This window comes from Xenia sp. Carnegie-2017, unplaced genomic scaffold (genome assembly GCF_021976095.1).
Source record: "Xenia sp. Carnegie-2017 unplaced genomic scaffold, XeniaSp_v1 HiC_scaffold_20, whole genome shotgun sequence".
NCBI classification, from domain to species: Eukaryota; Metazoa; Cnidaria; class Anthozoa; order Malacalcyonacea; family Xeniidae; genus Xenia; species Xenia sp. Carnegie-2017.
Genome location: NW_025813483.1, coordinates 15024634 through 15043755, shown reverse-complemented (window position 1 = coordinate 15043755; position 19122 = coordinate 15024634). Strand labels below are relative to the sequence as shown.

The window sequence follows — 19122 nt, the reverse complement described above, 5'->3', positions numbered from 1 at the left end:
TTGTTTTGGGTACACATGGATGGATGGTGCATACCCACAAGGCTTCATAGTTTACATTTATGTAAACATGGATTTTTAATTAAAATGAAATTGGGCATGTTTCTTCTCTAACTATTTGCACTGACTGATGTAATTGTAGCATGTTTACAATATTTATGGTAAAATTTATCTTATGATTGATTTTATGAACCAATTGAGATTATCTTAGTTATTTTATATTTATGTAATTGTGCCGGCTTATGTTTGGTCAATTCTAGAAAAATATGCACCGGCATATTTCAGATTAACATTTATACAATTTATAAAACTTTTTAAAACATCTCTCCTCTAAAGATATAATACGCCTATGGCCTGTCTAGAAAACCAGTAGGATGATAATTTGAAAATGATTAATGTGTTACATGATCATAAATAAGTCTGCTGTCATCTTTATGGTTGTCTGTTAAGACATTTTACCGATCTTTGCTCATGAATATCTTATGGTTTATGCAACCATGAATTAATGTCGATGTTATGGGGAAATGGCTCATGATAAAAACTTCAAGAGCAAGTTTCCATTTACGCTGCTGATGGAAATAAGCAATATTGTGACCTGTGTGTAGCAGGATTGAAATTAAATTTAGTCTTCCCAGACCTCTAGACTACTGATTCTGATGATTGTTGCTTGTGTTTGTTATCATCTTTATTGAAATACCTCTGCTCGTCGGTTGTTGCATTAGGATCGTTAAAGCATACTGTTTCCCTTGTGTAGTTATTGTTCCTTTTATCTTTCTTGGATTGTGGTACAGGACTATCAAAGGTCTCCTGTACCGCTAGCGGAGCCTTTTTCTGAGGACTCGATGCTGTACGAGCTCGAGTAACACATGACATCGAACAGTTATCATTGATTTGTTCTTCCTCCCATACATAATTTTTATCGATCTTTTCTTCCATCGAGTGTTTGTGAAATTTCTCTTTTTCCCATTTTGTCTGGTTATTGCACTGCCATTTGCGAAAGGCACGTTGCAATGTAATAGTAGCCGCGGTCTCACGTATGTACCGTTCATTGATCGTGCACAATATCGTTGTTGTTTTACGTTGTGGAAATGATGACTGAAAACGATCTTCGAAGTTTTCATACATGTTCTCTTTATCATCCTCCGTGAGTTCCTCCATATTACCGATAACTTTTCTCACCAATGCTAGCATTAAATCAAGACAATGTATCATGTTGCCCTGTCGTATTGCAATATCAAGCCGAGCTGCTTCTTGTTCGTTTGGCTTTGCAATCTTTAATGGTGGATCCAAAGCATCTAGAAAATGAGTTAGGTCTCGGTAGTGGATAAATTGGGTTGCCTCGGGATCGTATATTTCCCAAATAGTTATAAAGGCGTCCATGTCTTCCTCACATAACCCTATTTCATCTTGTTGTTGAGCTTCGTTAAAGTTCTCCAATATGACCGCTATGTACATGTTCACAGTCACAAGAAAGATCAAAAGAATGTAGCTAACAAAGTATACTACCGCTAGCAAAGGATCACCACAGTTACCATTTGGAATGCCATCAAATTCGTCGTCACAATCTGGTGGTTGAATCATCATTGGCTCGAGTATTGTGTTCCAACCAGCTGCAGTCGCAATGCGAAACAACAGCAAAAGACTGGAAAAGAACGTTTTGAAGTTGACGACGTCATCAAGGTATCCCGTCTGTTTGACATTTCCCCATAACGACATACCAATACAAGCGTAGATGAACATGAACAGAAAAAGAAGACACCCAATATTTGCGAGACCTGGGAGTGATTTCAAAAGAGCGAATAGTAGGCTACGAATTCCTCTTGCACTCTCGAAGAAGCGCAGCAATCTTGCCAACCGAAATACTCTCACTACTCGTAGTAATCCCGGTGAAAAAGGCATATTAATCTTGTATGATTCCAGTACAATTTCTAAATATAAAGACTTTTTGAGTTTTTGGACTTTTATCAAGACCACAAATCAATCTTTTAAGACAAAATTTTTTAATGAAAACATCAATTCCAACGTAACGTTTAGCCGTCTTCCTAAACATCTTTATTTTTTGAGTTAATCACCTTGCTTTATTTATTTCGTTAAAAAATTCTGTAAATTTCCTTTCTTATTGAATGGAAGTATACTTGTAGTCTTGCAATCTTATAATAAAACCCTTTCCATGACTACACGCTGAATGAAGAGTGACAACTTCATACCTGTTATTGAAAACATGACAATGGTGAAATCGAAAAGGTTCCATCCTGACCTGAAGTAGTCAGACATTAGAGCAATCACGCGCAGTATGGCTTCAATGACAAATAGTCCTGTGAATATATAGTTGAGATATGTCAATCCCTCAGTAAATTTCTCCGACTGCCCATGGTGCTCGCCCATCATTGTGAGAATATTGAGTATTATTATTGCCATTATAACGAACTCGAACGACCGACTTTGAACGAAATCATATACTTTTCCCCTCCATTCAGCCTGAAAAAGTTTTGATCAGGTTTTTGGATGAGAGGTCTCGCTATTGTTGCCTGTTGTTTATTTTTATTGTTTGTTTTTATTTACCTTTGGTCTCTTAGGCTGTTTTCTTGGTTTTTTCATGTATGTTCTACTAACTGTGTTCACCCAAATTCTTTGGTTTGGTGTCAAAAATATCCCCATTGCATCATTGTCTTCGTACTGAAAATCATCGGCACAAGGTATTACAGTGCCAGTAAAACTATGTTTGTACTTATTTAAATTTTACTTTTATTTAAGAGAACTCTTAAAATGACAGCAGACATTTTAATACGGTTTATTTATGTCTTTGTTCTCAAGATATTGAAGTCATTTTAATTTATAACAAGAATTGTCAAGAAAACTTGCTGATAAGCTAGTTCAACCGACTTAGCTCCTGTCATTTTGAAGTGCTAATGGTATAAATTTTACATAAATATTTCATCCAAAAATTGTCAGGAAACTGAAAGGTATTTATAAACTTGCAGGGATTATTTATACAATACGGACTTAACAAAAACAAAAGATTGAAAAGAGATATCAATTGTTTTAAAAAGTCCGTTGTCATTTTAAAAGTTCTCTTAAATGAATATATAAAAATGTGATTATTATGTTTATTTGTTTTTACCTGTTGCTTGAGTTTACTAAAGTTTTCGATAATAACACCGATAAATAGATTCAAAATGAAGAAAGAACCCAATGTGATGAACACAACATAGAAGAAATTCATTTCATATTTTGCTTCTGTCTTTGGCTGATGATTTTTCTATAAGAGAGAAGCTGAGATTACGAAACCGGGAGCAGTTTTTCGTATTGTTATCTTCAGTACGTTTTTTTTACATACCTCTGTTGCATCCACAGAGTCAAAAATCACTTCCATGTAACCTTCTAAGGTGGCCTATCATTGCAAAGGATTTCATTCATTTAGTATCTAAACGAGTTCTGTAGTTACGTTAATCATTCTCTATCAAACGTTTCTACTATCCTCATGTTTTTTTTACACCAATCTATCAGGGAGGAATTTACTTAGGGAGTGCATGTGTGTTGTCAATTTGCCTTCGAAATATTAGTATACCTAGCAATTAAGCAAGAGCAAAAAAATTTAAAAAAACTCTGTCATGGCACACGGTGACATCCACAGTCAAATTAGAGCACCCGTAAAGAAAACATCCATTATCCATCGATATCATCCATTATCCATCGATATCACCCATTATCCATCGATTAGTTTTCATGATAAAGAAAGTAAAAGAAAAACGTACCACTTGAAACAAAGCAAGAAAACCAGCAAGAGCGTTATCGAAATGAATTTTGGAATTGATCCATCGTCTGTTAGTGCCTGTGCAATTTTCTTTCATTGGAACCACACTAGGCGGATACCTTTCTCCGCTTTCCTCGTTTACGCATTTGTAGAACTTTCCGCCAAAGAACTGAACGCCCATTATCGAAAATATTAACCAGAACACCAAACAGACTAAAACAACATTTCCTATGGCTGGTAGTGATAGAACAAGCGAGTTGAGCACAACCTGTAATAATTAGTAATGAATAAGATTGGTTTGTACTTTCATCGCATTCAGCACTTTCTGGCTCAGGCGCTTACGCTTATTTTTTGTTAAAGGCGGTACGTGAGTGAGCATTTGATATACTTACATTATGATCAAAACGGTACACAAGAGAGCAATTGATGTGTTTACATCATGATAAAAACGGTGCACGAGGGAACATTTGAAGTACTCGTGTAAAATGTGTAAAAAATCATGACATAACATTCATAGTCCTTATTAGAAGCTTACACATATACTGTTATTGACTACGAAACTGTTTTTGATTTCTGCATTTTGAGCAATTTTGTATGTAGCCTATTTAAGTCTACTTTGCTAATTCGAGTATTATGTGCTACAAGATTTGATGCATTGGCTTATTTACTTTTGAACACAGTACTGGAGAAGGGCCTCTTCCTTCTCTTTCTGTGGACAATTGCATTTTTTAGTCGAAGAGCGCTTGACATAATGCAAAGTGCTTCTGCAGTTGCTATAACAATCCCATACCTTCATGCCTTCAAACTTTGAGACAGCGCGAAGTGGCCTGAGGGCTCTCAATGAACGAAGTGCTTTTAGGTTCTCATTACCAAATAACGTTGCAATTGATATCTGAACGATAACAAAGTCGAAAAACATTGGTCTGCTATAAATTGCAACATCAACCATACCGATGAAAACTATACTTACGGCGACAATAGAGACGTCAAGCAGATTCCAAAAGCTTGTAAAATATCCAACTACACCATAGCCAATGAGCTTAAGTAGAAATTCGAGAGCGAAGGCAACGGCAAAGAAGTAGTTTGAATAATGCAGAATCTTTCTTAGCGTTGGGCGTTTTTTAAGATGGACGTCTTCGAATGCCTATGATCAAGAAACAAATGTTTTAAGTGAATTGTTATTAGCTCTCCAGATCATTTTACATACTCCTTCAGATATAAAAGAACTACAGCTGCATGCTGTTGTATTTTTTGCTTATTTAAAAGACATAGCTACCCTTAATATAAAAATGTCTTTGTGACAAAAATATGGGAAAGTTACGGTCACCTACCAATGATAAACTACTGACGACAATCAAGAACAAGATGAACGATTCAAAGTATTTGTGCTCTACGAAGAAATTAATCTTGGTTCGTACGGTTGTCCATAGTTTTCGTGTCTTTGAAGTTCTGTAGCATTTGCAACACGCGAAACACGTTCCATTATCGTAACAAAATGTTGGATAACAGTTTGGGGCGACTGGTGCGCCGTCTTCGCCAATAACTATCATTGTGGGTCGTCTGCCACTTCTTGTTGAGCTGGTTCGTCCTTTTCTCATAATACCCATTGGACTCTGCATGGATTCCCGTTTATCGCCATTCAGATTTACCAAAGTTGGATTGAATCCTAACATTTGTAGGTCAAGATTCAAATTTGACTCTAAAATTGAGAACAGCGTGTAACATATTGTATGTTTGTATTGTGGAAGTTGTTTATGTTAACTAATAATCTGACTTAATGCAAAAACTGGCTCATCCTAGATCTACTTGTAAACATCCAACTTCGCCATCACATAACAAACTTGTTTGTTAAAACATGATATTTCCATATACATTCGCTGGCTGTTGACTATATTTCCTCTGAAACAGACATATTTTAATATGTAGTTTACCTTTATGGGAATTTCCATTTGGAACAGCATGTGCTCCGTTTCTGTTTGCAACGTTAAGATACTCTTTGGGTTCATTCTGTGGATTATAGGGGACGTTTTTGGCGCGTGCTAGTGCTTCATCGACAACAACACTGAGAGGAAACGAAGGCTGAGACATTTCACCATCAATTCTTGTGACGTTGACAAGACTTTCCGTGTCACTACACGCATTCTCGTCTAAGCGTAGAATAGAAAATCACCCACTTTCTTTTCTTTCGCTAATAATGTGGTGATTGTCACTTCTTTGTAAAGAAACTACCTCCTCTTAGTGCTATCACATTAAACCATACTTTGATCATCTGATAATTTACCTACATTTTCTTAGTGCTATCCCATGAAACCATACTCTGATCATATAATGATCCACCTACCTTTTCTTAGTCCATTTCCATTTCCTGTGTCACCTCCATTGGACAAATTTAACCCTGCTTCAGTTTCTTTTGCTTTTTTGATATCTTCATCTGATTTGTCAAGATCTTGATTAGATGCGTTTGGTGTTATCTTACGCTTTTTCTTACGTCTGAATATTTCGAGTAAACTCTTTTTCTTTTTTTGCTTAGTTTGCTTTTCCTTTTCCTATAATAAGTACAGACATCAGTGCCCCGATTAAATCCACACTTGAAAGATCGACGTACTTAAGTTGTTACTCTTTCTGGGATTAGGATTACGAAGAGTCTTCAAGAAGGGATGGATTACTTATCGAAGTTAGGAAGCTAGGATTAAAATTACTGCCTAATCAGGAAATAGCATTTGCTTATCCAAGAGTTTGGAATTTATTGTTTATTCAACGATTTGTCTCACCTCCTCCAACGAATCCCCCCCGAACGAGCTAAGAAGCAAGGCCAGAAACAGATTCAACACAATCCATTGTCCAAGGATAAATACAAGGATAACATATATAAACGACACTAAATGCGATGCATGCATCACATCCCAACATGGTTCGATCCATTTACCACAGATTATTCGGAACACCATCATGAATGATCGAGGAAAATCTTTAAAATTCCATCGTGGTACGCGACCTTCGAATTTTTTAGTCGTATATGAAGAACTAAATACTTGCATACCGACGACAGCAAATATGAACATTAGAATCAATAGTATTACTGTTATGTTGCCTACAGCCCTCACACTTTTACCAATCGTGGCCAAAAGATTACCCATTGTTTTCCAGGATTTTGCCAACTTCAACACCCGAAGCTAAAATGACATTAGTGGTTGAAGAGAAAAACTTAGAGAACATTTTACAGCAGTCTGGTAAAGAAATTGAATGTTTCTTTTTTATGTCAATGTGTGCACCAGTAATTTATAATCACGTCGGGTGATTTGGGATTTGCAATGGTAGATACTATCGGATTCACAACCAATGATAAGAATGTCGTCTCTATTATGCTAAAGTATAGCAATGGTGAAGCTATGAATTGTATGAAGCAGAGGCGTAGCTAGAGAGTTCATTGAAAGAGGGTTGTGTGTGTACATTCATACATTAAGTTGTGCCTGACTGAATTGTTTTGAAAGCCAATTCATATTCATAAGAAATCAATCGGGCACAACTGAATATATGAATATACACCCCACCCTCCAAATTAACTTTCTTGTTACGCCTCTGGTACTAAGGTCTGTTTAAAGATGAACTCAAAATGGTAAACTTACCAATCGAAAAGTTCTTAGTACACTCAATGCACCACCTGCACCGCTACTTGCATTTGAATATTCCAATGACATGTCAACTATACTCATTAATACGATCACACCATCGAACAAATTCCACGCAATAGAAACATATTTCTTGATGCCAAGCGCTATAAGTTTCAGGATCATTTCCAAGATGAAGACTATCGTGAATGTCTTTGGAAAAATATTGGAAAAAAAGTGTCAAGATTCTTATGCCATTTTGCAACGAATAAATTTTATAAAGAATTAATCAGAATTGTATTGTTAGGAAATTATGGTGAATTATGATTGCATGTGAATGACCAAGGATACAATAGACAATTTCATCAAGCTAGATATTTACCAGATTACATATCTCCAAAACTTCGGCGAATGTTTCGTTCATCCCATGATGTTCTAGTGCCATACACAAAGTATTTAATAAAATACAGGTAGTGATGAATCCTTCAAATAAAGAGCTTTCAACAATCTTATTGATGTGAGCCCGAAACCCAGAACAACAGCCTGATATTCTTTGATCCTGATGCTCGAATAAATCTAGTGCGTTGTGTGACGTAGGTGGTGTCGGGCTGCGACTCAAGGCTTGTGTTCTGTTGTGTGAGTCACGTGAGCGTCAGGACGCTGAGGTATATCGTCTAAATATAATGGTTCGGGCATTTCTTTACAATCAAAGTCATAAGTGGACGCGCTTCTCTTTAATGCTGCATAATTTTCCTTCATTTTTTCTTCATCTTGTAAAGCTGCCGACTCGATCTCGTAGGATAATGAAACGACAGCGAGAACTAAGTTGATGAGATAGAATGGACCCAAGAGAACAACAAAGAGAAAGTAAAGAACGTACATCTGTCCATTAGCACCAATAACCTTAAAAAGAAACGATGGTTTTTTATTTTTCGTATTGTATTAACATATAGGCACGACCAAACTTTTATGCTGGCTACTTCACTGTTACTCTGCTATGGTAACACTGTATTTTATGCTGGCTACTTCACTGTTACTCTGCTATGGTAACACTGTATTTTATGCTGGCTACTTCACTGTTACTCTGCTATGGTAACACTGTATTTTATGCTGGCTGCTTCACTGTTACTCTGCTATGGTAACACTGTATTTTATAATCATCATATCCTACCGAGTTATATACAAACTCCCAAGAATCAAGCGTAACAAGCTGTAGTGAAGTCAACAGCGACCAGAGGAAATTATCGAAGGAGATGAAAGGAGTCAGTGATTTTGGAGGATTTTCACCAACATCTTTGATACACGTGTAATTTTTTGGACAGTGACTAAAATGAAAAGAAACGTCATAGTTTAAGATGGCAAGTAGAATTATTTTACAACGCTCTTTTACTTTGATGAATCTAGTTAGTAGTCTTTAATTTTTACTCATGATTTTCACCTTTTCCTTTGTTTTTCACAAAGTTTAGTTAAATGTGGTGAGAATGAAGGAAGTTGCCATTAAAGAAATTCTACAAAATTCTGGACGGGATAAGAAAATAAGAATCTTTGATTCCTACGTCATATAAGAATTTTCGATTCCTACGTCATATAAGAATCATTGATTCCTACGTCATATAAGAATCATTGATTCCTACGTCAGAAAACGGGCATTTGATTTTTTTTCTTTTCTAGTTCTTCTGTTGTTTGACTTGTATCTTTTTCAAGTTTTCTGTTAAATCCAGGCAAAAATTTCATCTCAGTCAAACCTTTAGTCAAACCAAAATTTTCTTTATTTCTTTTTCTTTGAATGTGTTCGAACTGCAACTACCGCAACTGAACTGTTTTAGCTCAAGGCTTTGGGCGAATTAAATTGCTTGCTTTCTCAACGTAACTATCATAATACATTACATTGAGTGAGATATGACTTACCCGGCATAAGAACTGTTTCCACAGACAAAAGGGAAGTCATTGTTAATTAACCAGTTACCTGGAACAAAAAAATTTGACTTGTTGTAGGCTTGGAGAGTGAAAGCATAATCTAAAAGAAAGTTTCTTTTCTTGTCGTTTTCTTACTTGAATTATTAACATACAGATGCCAGTCGTCTCCATTCTCCATGGTGAATCCATGCTTTATGCATTTATTTCGTAGCGTTCCTTTAAAAAGCTGAAGACCAATCAAAGCAAAAACGCAGATGAAAAACCCTGTAAGGATCATCACGTCCGAAAGCATTTTAATGGATTTCATTAAAGTGTTCACCATTGCTTTTAAACCTGAAATGAATGAATGAATCAATGTCATCAAACACTGGTCCATATGAAAGTTTTTAGACCTTACAATTTACTTCGTCATTGCTACCTTTTACTGCTGATATTGTTCGAAGAGCTCTCAAAGCTCGAAATGTTCGAACTACGGAAATGTTTGAGATTGACGGTATAAAAGTTAGATAGCTAAAAAAAACATAATGGAGAAATATGTTTTACTCTCTAGAAGTTTCCTTTAATCAATCAATATGATTGAGCTTGCTTACCCTATCATAACGCAAATAAAATCCAGCCAATTCCACGAATTTCTTAGGTATGCGTATTTCTGAAACACAAAACCTTTGGCGACTACTTTTAGAAGCATTTCTATCGTGTAAATGATCGCAAAAACGTACCTAAACGTGGACAAAATATTAAATAATTGAAGCTAAATAACTAGTAATTAATGAATATGACTTACTCTGAGATCTTGGGTGGTCTATTTAACGCCAAAAAGATACAGTTGGTTAAAATCGTTATTAAAATTACAAATTCGAATATTCTATAATTGTACGTTAAAGAAGAACAAATACAATGTGTCGACAGAATATCCACAATTTTATTTTTCAAAATGCTAAAAGAACTGTTTGATACAATCCATGCTAAGAAAATTGTTTCCTATAATCCATGCTGAGAAAATTGTTTCCATAATCCATGCTAAGAAAATTGTTTCCCATAATCCATGCTGAGAAAACTGTTTCTAATAATCCATGCTAAGAAAATTGTTTCCCATAATCCATGCTGAGAAAACTGTTTCTAATAATCCATGCTAAGAAAATTGTTTCCCATAATCCATGCTGAGAAACTATTTCCAATAATCCATGCTGAGAAAACTATTTCCAATAATCCATGCTGAGAAAACTGTTTCCAATAATCCATGCTGAGAAAACTGTTTCCAATAATCCATGCTAAGAAAATTGTTTCCCATAATCCATGCTGAGAAAACTGTTTTCTACACTCCTTGCTAAAATTTCTATTTAGTTTTACTCACTCCTCTAACATTTTCATCTCACCCTGTGTTTTCAGGCGAAGTTGAATCTTTCCCCCCCCCCCAACATTTTCATCTCACTCTGTGTTTTCAGGTGGAGTTCAATCTTCCCCCCCCCAATATTTTCATGTCACTCTGTGTTTTCAGACAGAGTTGAATCTTCCCCAACATTTTCATCTCACCCTGTGTTTTCAGGCGGAGTTGAATCTTCCCCAACATTTTCATCTCACCCTGTGTTTCAGGCAGAGTTGAATCTCCCCAACATTTTCATCTCACCCTGTGTTTTCAGGCGGAGTTTAATCTCCCCCAACATTTTCATCTCACTCTGTGTTTTCAGACAGAGTTGAATCTTCCCCAACATTTTCATCTCACCCTGTGTTTTCAGACAGAGTTGAATCTTTCCCCAACATTTTCATCTCACCCTGTGTTTTCAGGCAGGGTTGAGTCTCCCCCCCCCAAAAAAAAAAAAGAGGATAAGTCTATGAAAAGGATACTGATGTGTAATGATGTAACACGTGAATTTTCTAAGTTTATTTCGTGGTCCAAAGAGATAACAGGATTTCGAGGAAGAAAATCTGTTCACCTGAAGAATTCCTGCCAGATTCTTCTGAATGACTATATAGGTCTACAATTGAAATTAAGTGCTTAAATCGCGCTAGTGGCTATTTTCTGTCTATCATTCTTAATATATACCTCGTGATATCACATTTCAAGCTTTTTGATTTAATTTGCCGAAAGATTTTATTTGAAGTCTAAAAATTCTGCAAGCGAATATCACGTGTATGTGATGTCAACGGTATCATTTGCATTATGGACTATTATTAATGTATTGAGTTGGGATTTTTTTCTTGTAAATGTGAAGTACTTTGAAAATGAGACTAGCGTGACGCCTTTTATAATGTCCTTTTACTAAAATATTTTCACTAAAGCTTTCGGACAGGTACCTGTCACTCATGCTGCTTATATTTAGTCAAATACACATGGATGTATTAATTATATAAGTTTCTACATCCTCTCTTCAGTCGGATTTATACTATGTCAGAATCTGAGTTAAACATTTGTAATATTTGAAAAACTTTGAGAATCTCTGTCGAGAATCATGGTTGTTAAAATACGTCTTAGCTAGCGAATATTTTATGGATAATAAAACGAAGTATATATATTTGTATATACTACATGAATAATTAAACTTATGCGCATTATGTGCTCAGCAAGTCATTCGTTAAAGAGATAAATATTTCATTAAATATCAATAAGTCTAATGGCAGAACGATCTTTACGACCGCAAATATCACCAGTATCGTATAGATGCATGGAATTTCAACCGAAAAATGGGCTCCAAAATTTCTTTTGTGCTCTAACAAGCACATTTTATAGTGTTCTTGTATTTTGTTTTCACGACTTGTAATTAATACATTCAGCATTTCATATTGTTCGTTCGTTTTACACTTCGACGTTTCTCGTGTTCATAGTATAGTTTCATGTTCATATTGTTCGTTCGTTTTACACTTCGACGTTTCTCGTGTTCATAGTATAGTTTCATGTTCATATTGTTCGTTCGTTTTACAATTCGACGTTTCTCGTGTTCATAGTATAGTTTCATGTTCATATTGTTCGTTCGTTTTACAATTCGACGTTTCTCGTGTTCATAGTATAGTTTCATGTTCATATTCTATTTGATATTAGTTTTTGTTTTAATGAACTTGGTCGTTTTTGTTCGGCATAAAATTTTCTTTAACATTTCTGCAAGCTCATCTCTAGTAGTCTGGTCTAAGGTTTTTTGTCATCTGAATAAAAACATTTAAATCATTTTTAACTTTCGGATGGTTTATACAGAGTGTGGGAAAAACTTTATCAATTTCTGACGTGAGATAGATCTCTGGATAAGCAATCCTTCAGCCTGTGTTCATCTCAAAATACTTCATTGGTAAAAACTGCTCGTCGTCTTTGGGAAAATAATTTTTTTATTTGCTGCTATATTGTCTGAAAATTCAGTTCTTCATACTTTGCTAGCGGCAACAAGTTTATACTTTTGTAGCGATGTTAAAGCAATCAATTCTTGATAATCGCTACTTTTTTTTATACTGATCTCAAATTTTGGTATTTCCACTAGAATAATGAAATAATTTTCCTGCAACAAATTTTGGTTCAGTTATATCTCAAGTACATGTTTGTACACATTTGTACATACATCAACATCTGGACTGCCGCTCACATGAAAATTTGTTCGTTTCAGTACAACCGTTTCCTTTTATAATACAAGTACGCATTATTACTTTTTTAACGCTGTCGATTACATTTTTGACGCTGAGCTAGAATAGTGACTTTGGATAACCTGCGTTGTACCAGTCACTAAAATTAACTTGTCAATTTCCTCCTAATTTAAAATTTTCGTCCATAACGCGGTAGTTATTTTGCCAGAGAAATGAGCCGTTAAATCAACGTTTTACCTATATCTTTACGCTAAAGACAAGGATAGTGCTTTCTTTAACTAAGTGCTTTGCTGTTTTGATGTTCGCGATAAAAGCTTCAAGCATTTTGTCTTAAAGGAAGTACATTTAAAGGATTCTTTGAAACCACAAATTTGTTTCTTGATGAAGAGGATCTCCATCATACTATTTCATGATTCTTTGTGACTTGAATTTTTATTAAGAAAAAACGATTGTTTTTGCTATCGAACGATACGCTTTTTTTACACCATTTATATGTTTGAAATTTGTAATGACTGTTCATATTTCCGTTCCACGCACATCGGCTAGAAACTTCATAATGTTTTATCATGTGTATACAATTATTTATAATACCTCATCAGAATTTTCACTATGAGCGTCCACTAATGGAACTCCCTGTAAGTATTTTGGTACTTGAATTAATACTTCATCTTCTTCAGCATCGAATTCGTTGTTAAGATTTTCTTCGTTCTCTTCGCGGTAATCTTCTTCTCTTCGAGACTCGACGGCTTCGCGATGAGTTTTCAAGACTTGTGCCGCTTGCATAGTTTTTGAAGATATTTTTACGTCAGTTTGTACTCCGCGCCTGTCAGCAAATTGAAGAAGACATTTGAGTTGTAAAAACACAAACGATTTCTTTGGTCTTTCTCGTTTCCGATTGTCGTCTAACTTTTTTTTTTACGGGATAGCTCTATCCCAGCTCGTCTCTCGAGCTGTGAATTGGTGATGACTATCGCACAAGAATGTAATAACTTGAAGGAAAATGAACGTCGCGTCCATGAGACGTGATATATGAAAACTCCATGACAATAAGAGTTGTAAACATATTAGAAATTGCAAATGCAGTGTAAAACACCTGTCACATAATAATGTATCTATACGGCCCGTGAGCATGATGGGAATTGAGGTTGGCTAAATATGCGTCTAACAAGGAGATCTCTCTTGTGATTGGTAAATTGCAAAGCGTTTTGGTTACCCTTGGTGCTTTGTATGGAAAGTATTATGGTTGGACACTTGGTACGATTTTCCGTTTACTGAATAGCTACTTTCAGTATTCAGGTCGAAAAATTATTTCCTTTTTTTTCCACACCAGCTACTTGATGAATATTGTTGATGAAAACGTGGATTGTGATCAGATAATTAAAGTGTTTTTATATGTTGTACAAATTTTATATGAATTACATAAAAATGTTCTTGCCCGAAGGGTTTTTATGCATCTGTTAATTAAGTAATTTTGTCTCTTGATTTATTCGTGTGAGCATTGTTCAAACTTTGACTGTAAACACTTATATAGAACATCAAGTCATTCACAAAGATTGCACTTTCAAAATAAAATAAAATAATTCTTTCACTCTCGAGGAAGATCATTTAATACTCGGCGCGCTGTATCAGTTAATATACACGGCAAGAATTTGACTCAAGCTTTTTCCTTGTTTCAGGAGTTTTGGACATCGGTTGTGTGTTTTTTAAATCTGTCGTTTATGTACTCTCAAAATTTCAATAATTTATCTGCTATATAATATCCCATTACCATTGATGGCCATTACCCATAGATCATGAAATAAAATTCTTTCTTATAGATACACTCATTCCCACTCGACATGAGAGAGCACTAGTTATACGTTACTGTAGGAAGTGCTGCCAAACTTAAAGTAAGTTGTTCTTGGCCAAATGAGGCTTCAAATTATCTAGTAATGATAAAGTAGTCACTCAAAATTCCAAAGCATTTTTGGTACAAAGCTTTGTCTGATGCCAAGGGCTTGCCTTACTTATATTTTTAAAGAATCGGGCGTAAGTTACCCTTATAATGCGACAAACCTATTTGGAAAAATTCTTTAATAAAACCCGAATTTCAGTGTGGCGACATTTTTATACTTCAAATCTTATCGTGATTGTTGTTGCGTCAAAGTGTCTTTTTGAATGCTATGCAGTGGTTTAAATTAAAAAGTTTTCTCCGTTCTCATATAGCATACGTTAGTAAATATTCTTGTGCAAACAGCTTCTTATTTTTCAAAATATTTGCTTTGCTTTTCCATTCATAAATAATAACATCCCGGTTTTGTTGATTTTGTATAATCGACAAGAAGTTCATTGTTGACTGTGTCCCTCTACATCGCCCTATAACTGGCAGTTTATTCTTGCTCAAAGGAGGTGTAAGTTGTAGAATGCTATCAATTAGCGCATTTTCAGCTAAGTAATGACAACAAGCGGATGCTAATATTTGTATACATGTGTTTATATGTACGCGGTGTCATATGATAATTAAACATCTGCATTTTTGCCACCTTGGATGTGTGTACTCATTGTAAAAACTTTGGACGATATTCCTCAAAAAACGGCAGATGGTTTCGTCTGCCCAAAGCGATTAACGACGATTGCTGATATTCAAGGCTTTTATTCGCTTTTATTTTGTGTTTTGTGATGATTTTCTCTAGGTACATATTGTTACTCGTGAGTCCTAATGAGACACAGGTTGTTTCGAAAACTTTAAAGATGTGGTGGAAGAAGTGTTTTGCGATGCAACAAGTTGCGTAATGAGAATCGCCACGACAAATATGGGCAGAAGTCTTTTTGCCATCTGTCTCGGTATTCTTGTCAATATCAGACATGGATTTTGTATATCTAACGTTGCATGGACTGGCAAAATAGATTTCCATGCAATTATGATTTTTTATAGAAGCAAAAGTCTTAACGTTGAGACAATATTGTTACTACTTACGACTTTAACGTGTATGATCTGCCTTTTTTATCATGAACTTGAGAAAGCTTTAAAATTAAGTTTGCATTTTTTATTTGAGTTTGGATGTGATGCTATTTGCTGCAATTCAAAACACTTTTATCAGGATTCATTTGGTATTTATTTTCAAGAAAAACTCGAAATACAATGCAAAGACGAATTTTTTTTATTTGTCCTGCATTCATTTTTTACGCTGTTCTACTTATTTTGTTTTGACTTTGTTTGTAGCGAAACGCAACGCCCATGCACACGCTTTTGAAAGCTTCGCGCTTTGTATTGAAGCAGCCTGAAGTGTTTCTTCATTATTTTATTGTGTTTTTGAGTTTGAGAATGTTATGCAAAAATGCTTTGATCTTTTGTCCTTTAAGTTGGAACAAGAAACCACAATACAGTTTTTGTTCCTTCTCAATGAGTGATATGTACGGACGGCATTTTTCATTTTTTCACAATTTCTTCTTGTGCATGTCTTGTCTCTATTTATGTAATTAAACGTTTGCCAAAAAACGCCAAAATTGCCGTTCATTTACCCCCAAGAAATGCTCACATTTTCCTTGACGCATTTAATTTATTATTTATTTTTTTGAACATGGCAGAAAGACGTATGAAAAGACATCTTTTCAAACCTTTTGTTCGTTAGTAGCATGTTCTGTATTGCGTGGGTAGTTAAATAACGGCTGTCCGCTGTTTTGATAAAATTTTATGTTTTTCAAATGAAAGGGGTCATCGTTTTGTACACACATATATTTACAACATGCAGAAGAGTGAGATGTATTCTCTGCTCACCTTACAGCTGCTTGCGCAGCTACGCCTCCAAACTTTGGCATTATTTCGTCGAACTTGAAATGGTTATAAAATGAACTTTGATGGTTAAGAAACACTAAAGAAAGCCAGCACTCCCACAGTCCAAATACTACCCATTCGAGCGCTAATTGTCAGCAATAAAAAACAGATGTAATCTACAGAAATTGGCTTTTGAATATTTGGATCATTTTCATGGTGGTAAACAGAATCGTGTTGGTGATTTACCACTATTCAATTTGATAACTGACGCAAAATGGTTGAATTCAAAAGAGGAGTGTTGTTTGCGTCGCAGCCAAACGATTCATCTTCCGTTCAAATTGAAAAGGCTTTTTACTCTCTGACTCATTAACATGCAGGCATCCCACAATGCTTCAGTGGTCGACTTAATCGTTTACAAATGTTTCCCTTCATACTCTGTTCAATTAAGTCAAATTATTCTTGTAGTTGAAGGACTCCATGTGAAGCAATTAAATGCGTGGTATATTTTTCTATTTATTTAATCGTTTGATAGAAACTGTAAAAAGATTGAAGTGTATTTTGTCAAAGAAAATTGAAGTATTAATAAATATGTTCGGTCACGCCTAACCTCAGCCCAGCGTAATTAATTATGAATTAATATGTTTTCTGAGTGGACATTCCGATGCAGATGGAAGATTTTTGAAACAGCTGCAACATGTAAAATGTCTCTGCTTTCTCTTCAGACTATCTTGTAATTTGCTGATGTCACAAAATTGTTTCTCTCCCCTGGATTTTTTATATTTTATATTTAGCATGAATTGTGATTTACACATGTCATCCAAAAAAAATTTTTATCATTTTTCAAAAGTGATCAATTTTTGTAACGGCCAAAGTATCCATGTTTTTGGTATTGCGCCCCTTACCAATGTCATGGGTTTGTCACGACTCAAAATGACCTCACACCCAGTCTGTAGTGAAAAAGTCGTGCTTTTGTCGTGTGTATTTTTGAAAAAATTGCTCATTGTAATCGTTAAAGTCCACGTTTTCATTAGAGAGAGTTTTCGTTTTTATTTTTAATGTATTGAGTACAATTGTCAATTTAATTACAGGTGTAAAATAAGCGAAAACATACAGAAGTAAAAAAAAACAACACAGGCTATCGTAGGACTTATCAAAGGATATTTTAAGAAAAAAGTGTAGTTGAGAATTGTCGAGATGAAAAGTGTCATATCCATAGTGGATGATATATTGTATATTAAAGCCTCCATTACCCCATTATTTATTTTGTACTTTCTGCCATTTCTGCTAATTATAGTTCAAGGCTGCTGGCCCATGATTGATTTTAATTGTTCATTAGAGAGTAACAAGTGAAAAGTCTTTTATGGAAAAATGGATTAATTTGAGGTTTATTTTTCTTGTGGAATGACGTGACCTATCATTTACTACGAAAATATTGCTTGCATTTAAACGTATTTGGTTTATTATTTACTAAAGATAATGTGTAGTTCATCGTTCATATGCTCTGTGTTTTTATCACGTGAGATTTCTCGGTTAAACGGTTAAGGTGTCTTCATGCAACGGATAAAGGATTTATGTCGTCGTCAAAATTATCGTAGCTAATAGTATATGCGACATCATTATTTTGCTAGTTCTTTCAAAAATAACTCTGAGTAATGAGCCTGCACATCCATGCTGCTGAACTGCCATATGTTGTGTGGTTTAGCGATCGATTTGCTTCTATTTATGGCATTGTCAATTTAATTTAGTCCTTTGTAATTTTCAATTTGTAAACTACGCTTGCATTGACCCTTGTATTTGTAAGCCCTGCATGTCACGTGATTATTGTAGTATTTTTATTATTCTTATAGTTGCGGTCTTTAGCGTGATCATGTTTTCGTTATCGTCATCATTATGTAAGTCAATTAGTTGACCAAGTAATTTTATTTTGTATTTTTTCATTAGCCAAGCAGTTATGTTGAAATCAAATTTTTTAACCTGAATGACATAGATAAATTTATTGATCCACAGTAAACTTTCCATACTCATCTCATATCAAATGTTTTACTTGCACGATGTAAAGGCTGGGAGTTTAGGATAATGCTTACGAGACTTTGCATGAAAGATCAATCGTTATCACGGAGAGTTGATCTCTATCTTGATCCATGAGTTGATCTCTATCTTGATCCACTTCATGACAACGTTTAGAAAGGCAAAAAAAATTTTAACCATTTTTTTTTCTGTAACGCGTCATGTGAAAAATGAATGCGCTGGAGATGGTGGACATAAATACCATGCGCTGTATGGAATCTCGTTCTTAGTCCACGCGCGCTGTTTCCATGATCATTCAATATGGTTACTAAGCTCAATATGATCCATGAGTTGATCTCTATCTTGATCCATGAGTTGATCTCTATCTTGATCCACTTCATGACAACGTTTAGAAAGGCAAAAAAAATTTTAACCATTTTTTTTTCTGTAACGCGTCATGTGAAAAATGAATGCGCTGGAGATGGTGGACATAAATACCATGCGCTGTATGGAATCTCGTT

The 19122-nt window shown here is 35.1% G+C and overlaps 1 protein-coding gene across 1 annotated transcript; it reads right to left on the bottom strand.

Annotated features, from left to right (window-relative positions):
• Positions 1-50: 50 nt before the first annotated feature.
• LOC124441205 (sodium channel protein 1 brain-like) lies at positions 51-16960 on the bottom strand. Its single transcript, XM_046991632.1, is given in 24 exon segments — positions 51-1925; positions 2205-2475; positions 2560-2673; positions 3119-3256; positions 3335-3388; positions 3753-4019; positions 4542-4643; positions 4722-4895; positions 5083-5450; positions 5683-5898; positions 6093-6297; positions 6523-6924; positions 7378-7572; positions 7742-7978; positions 7981-8262; positions 8531-8684; positions 9268-9325; positions 9412-9609; positions 9695-9786; positions 9867-9995; positions 10061-10141; positions 11122-11252; positions 13432-13663; positions 16598-16960. Coding segments are annotated over 24 exon segments (5430 nt in total). The 5' UTR covers positions 16639-16960; the 3' UTR covers positions 51-636.
• Between the last annotated feature and the right edge of the window lie 2162 nt (positions 16961-19122).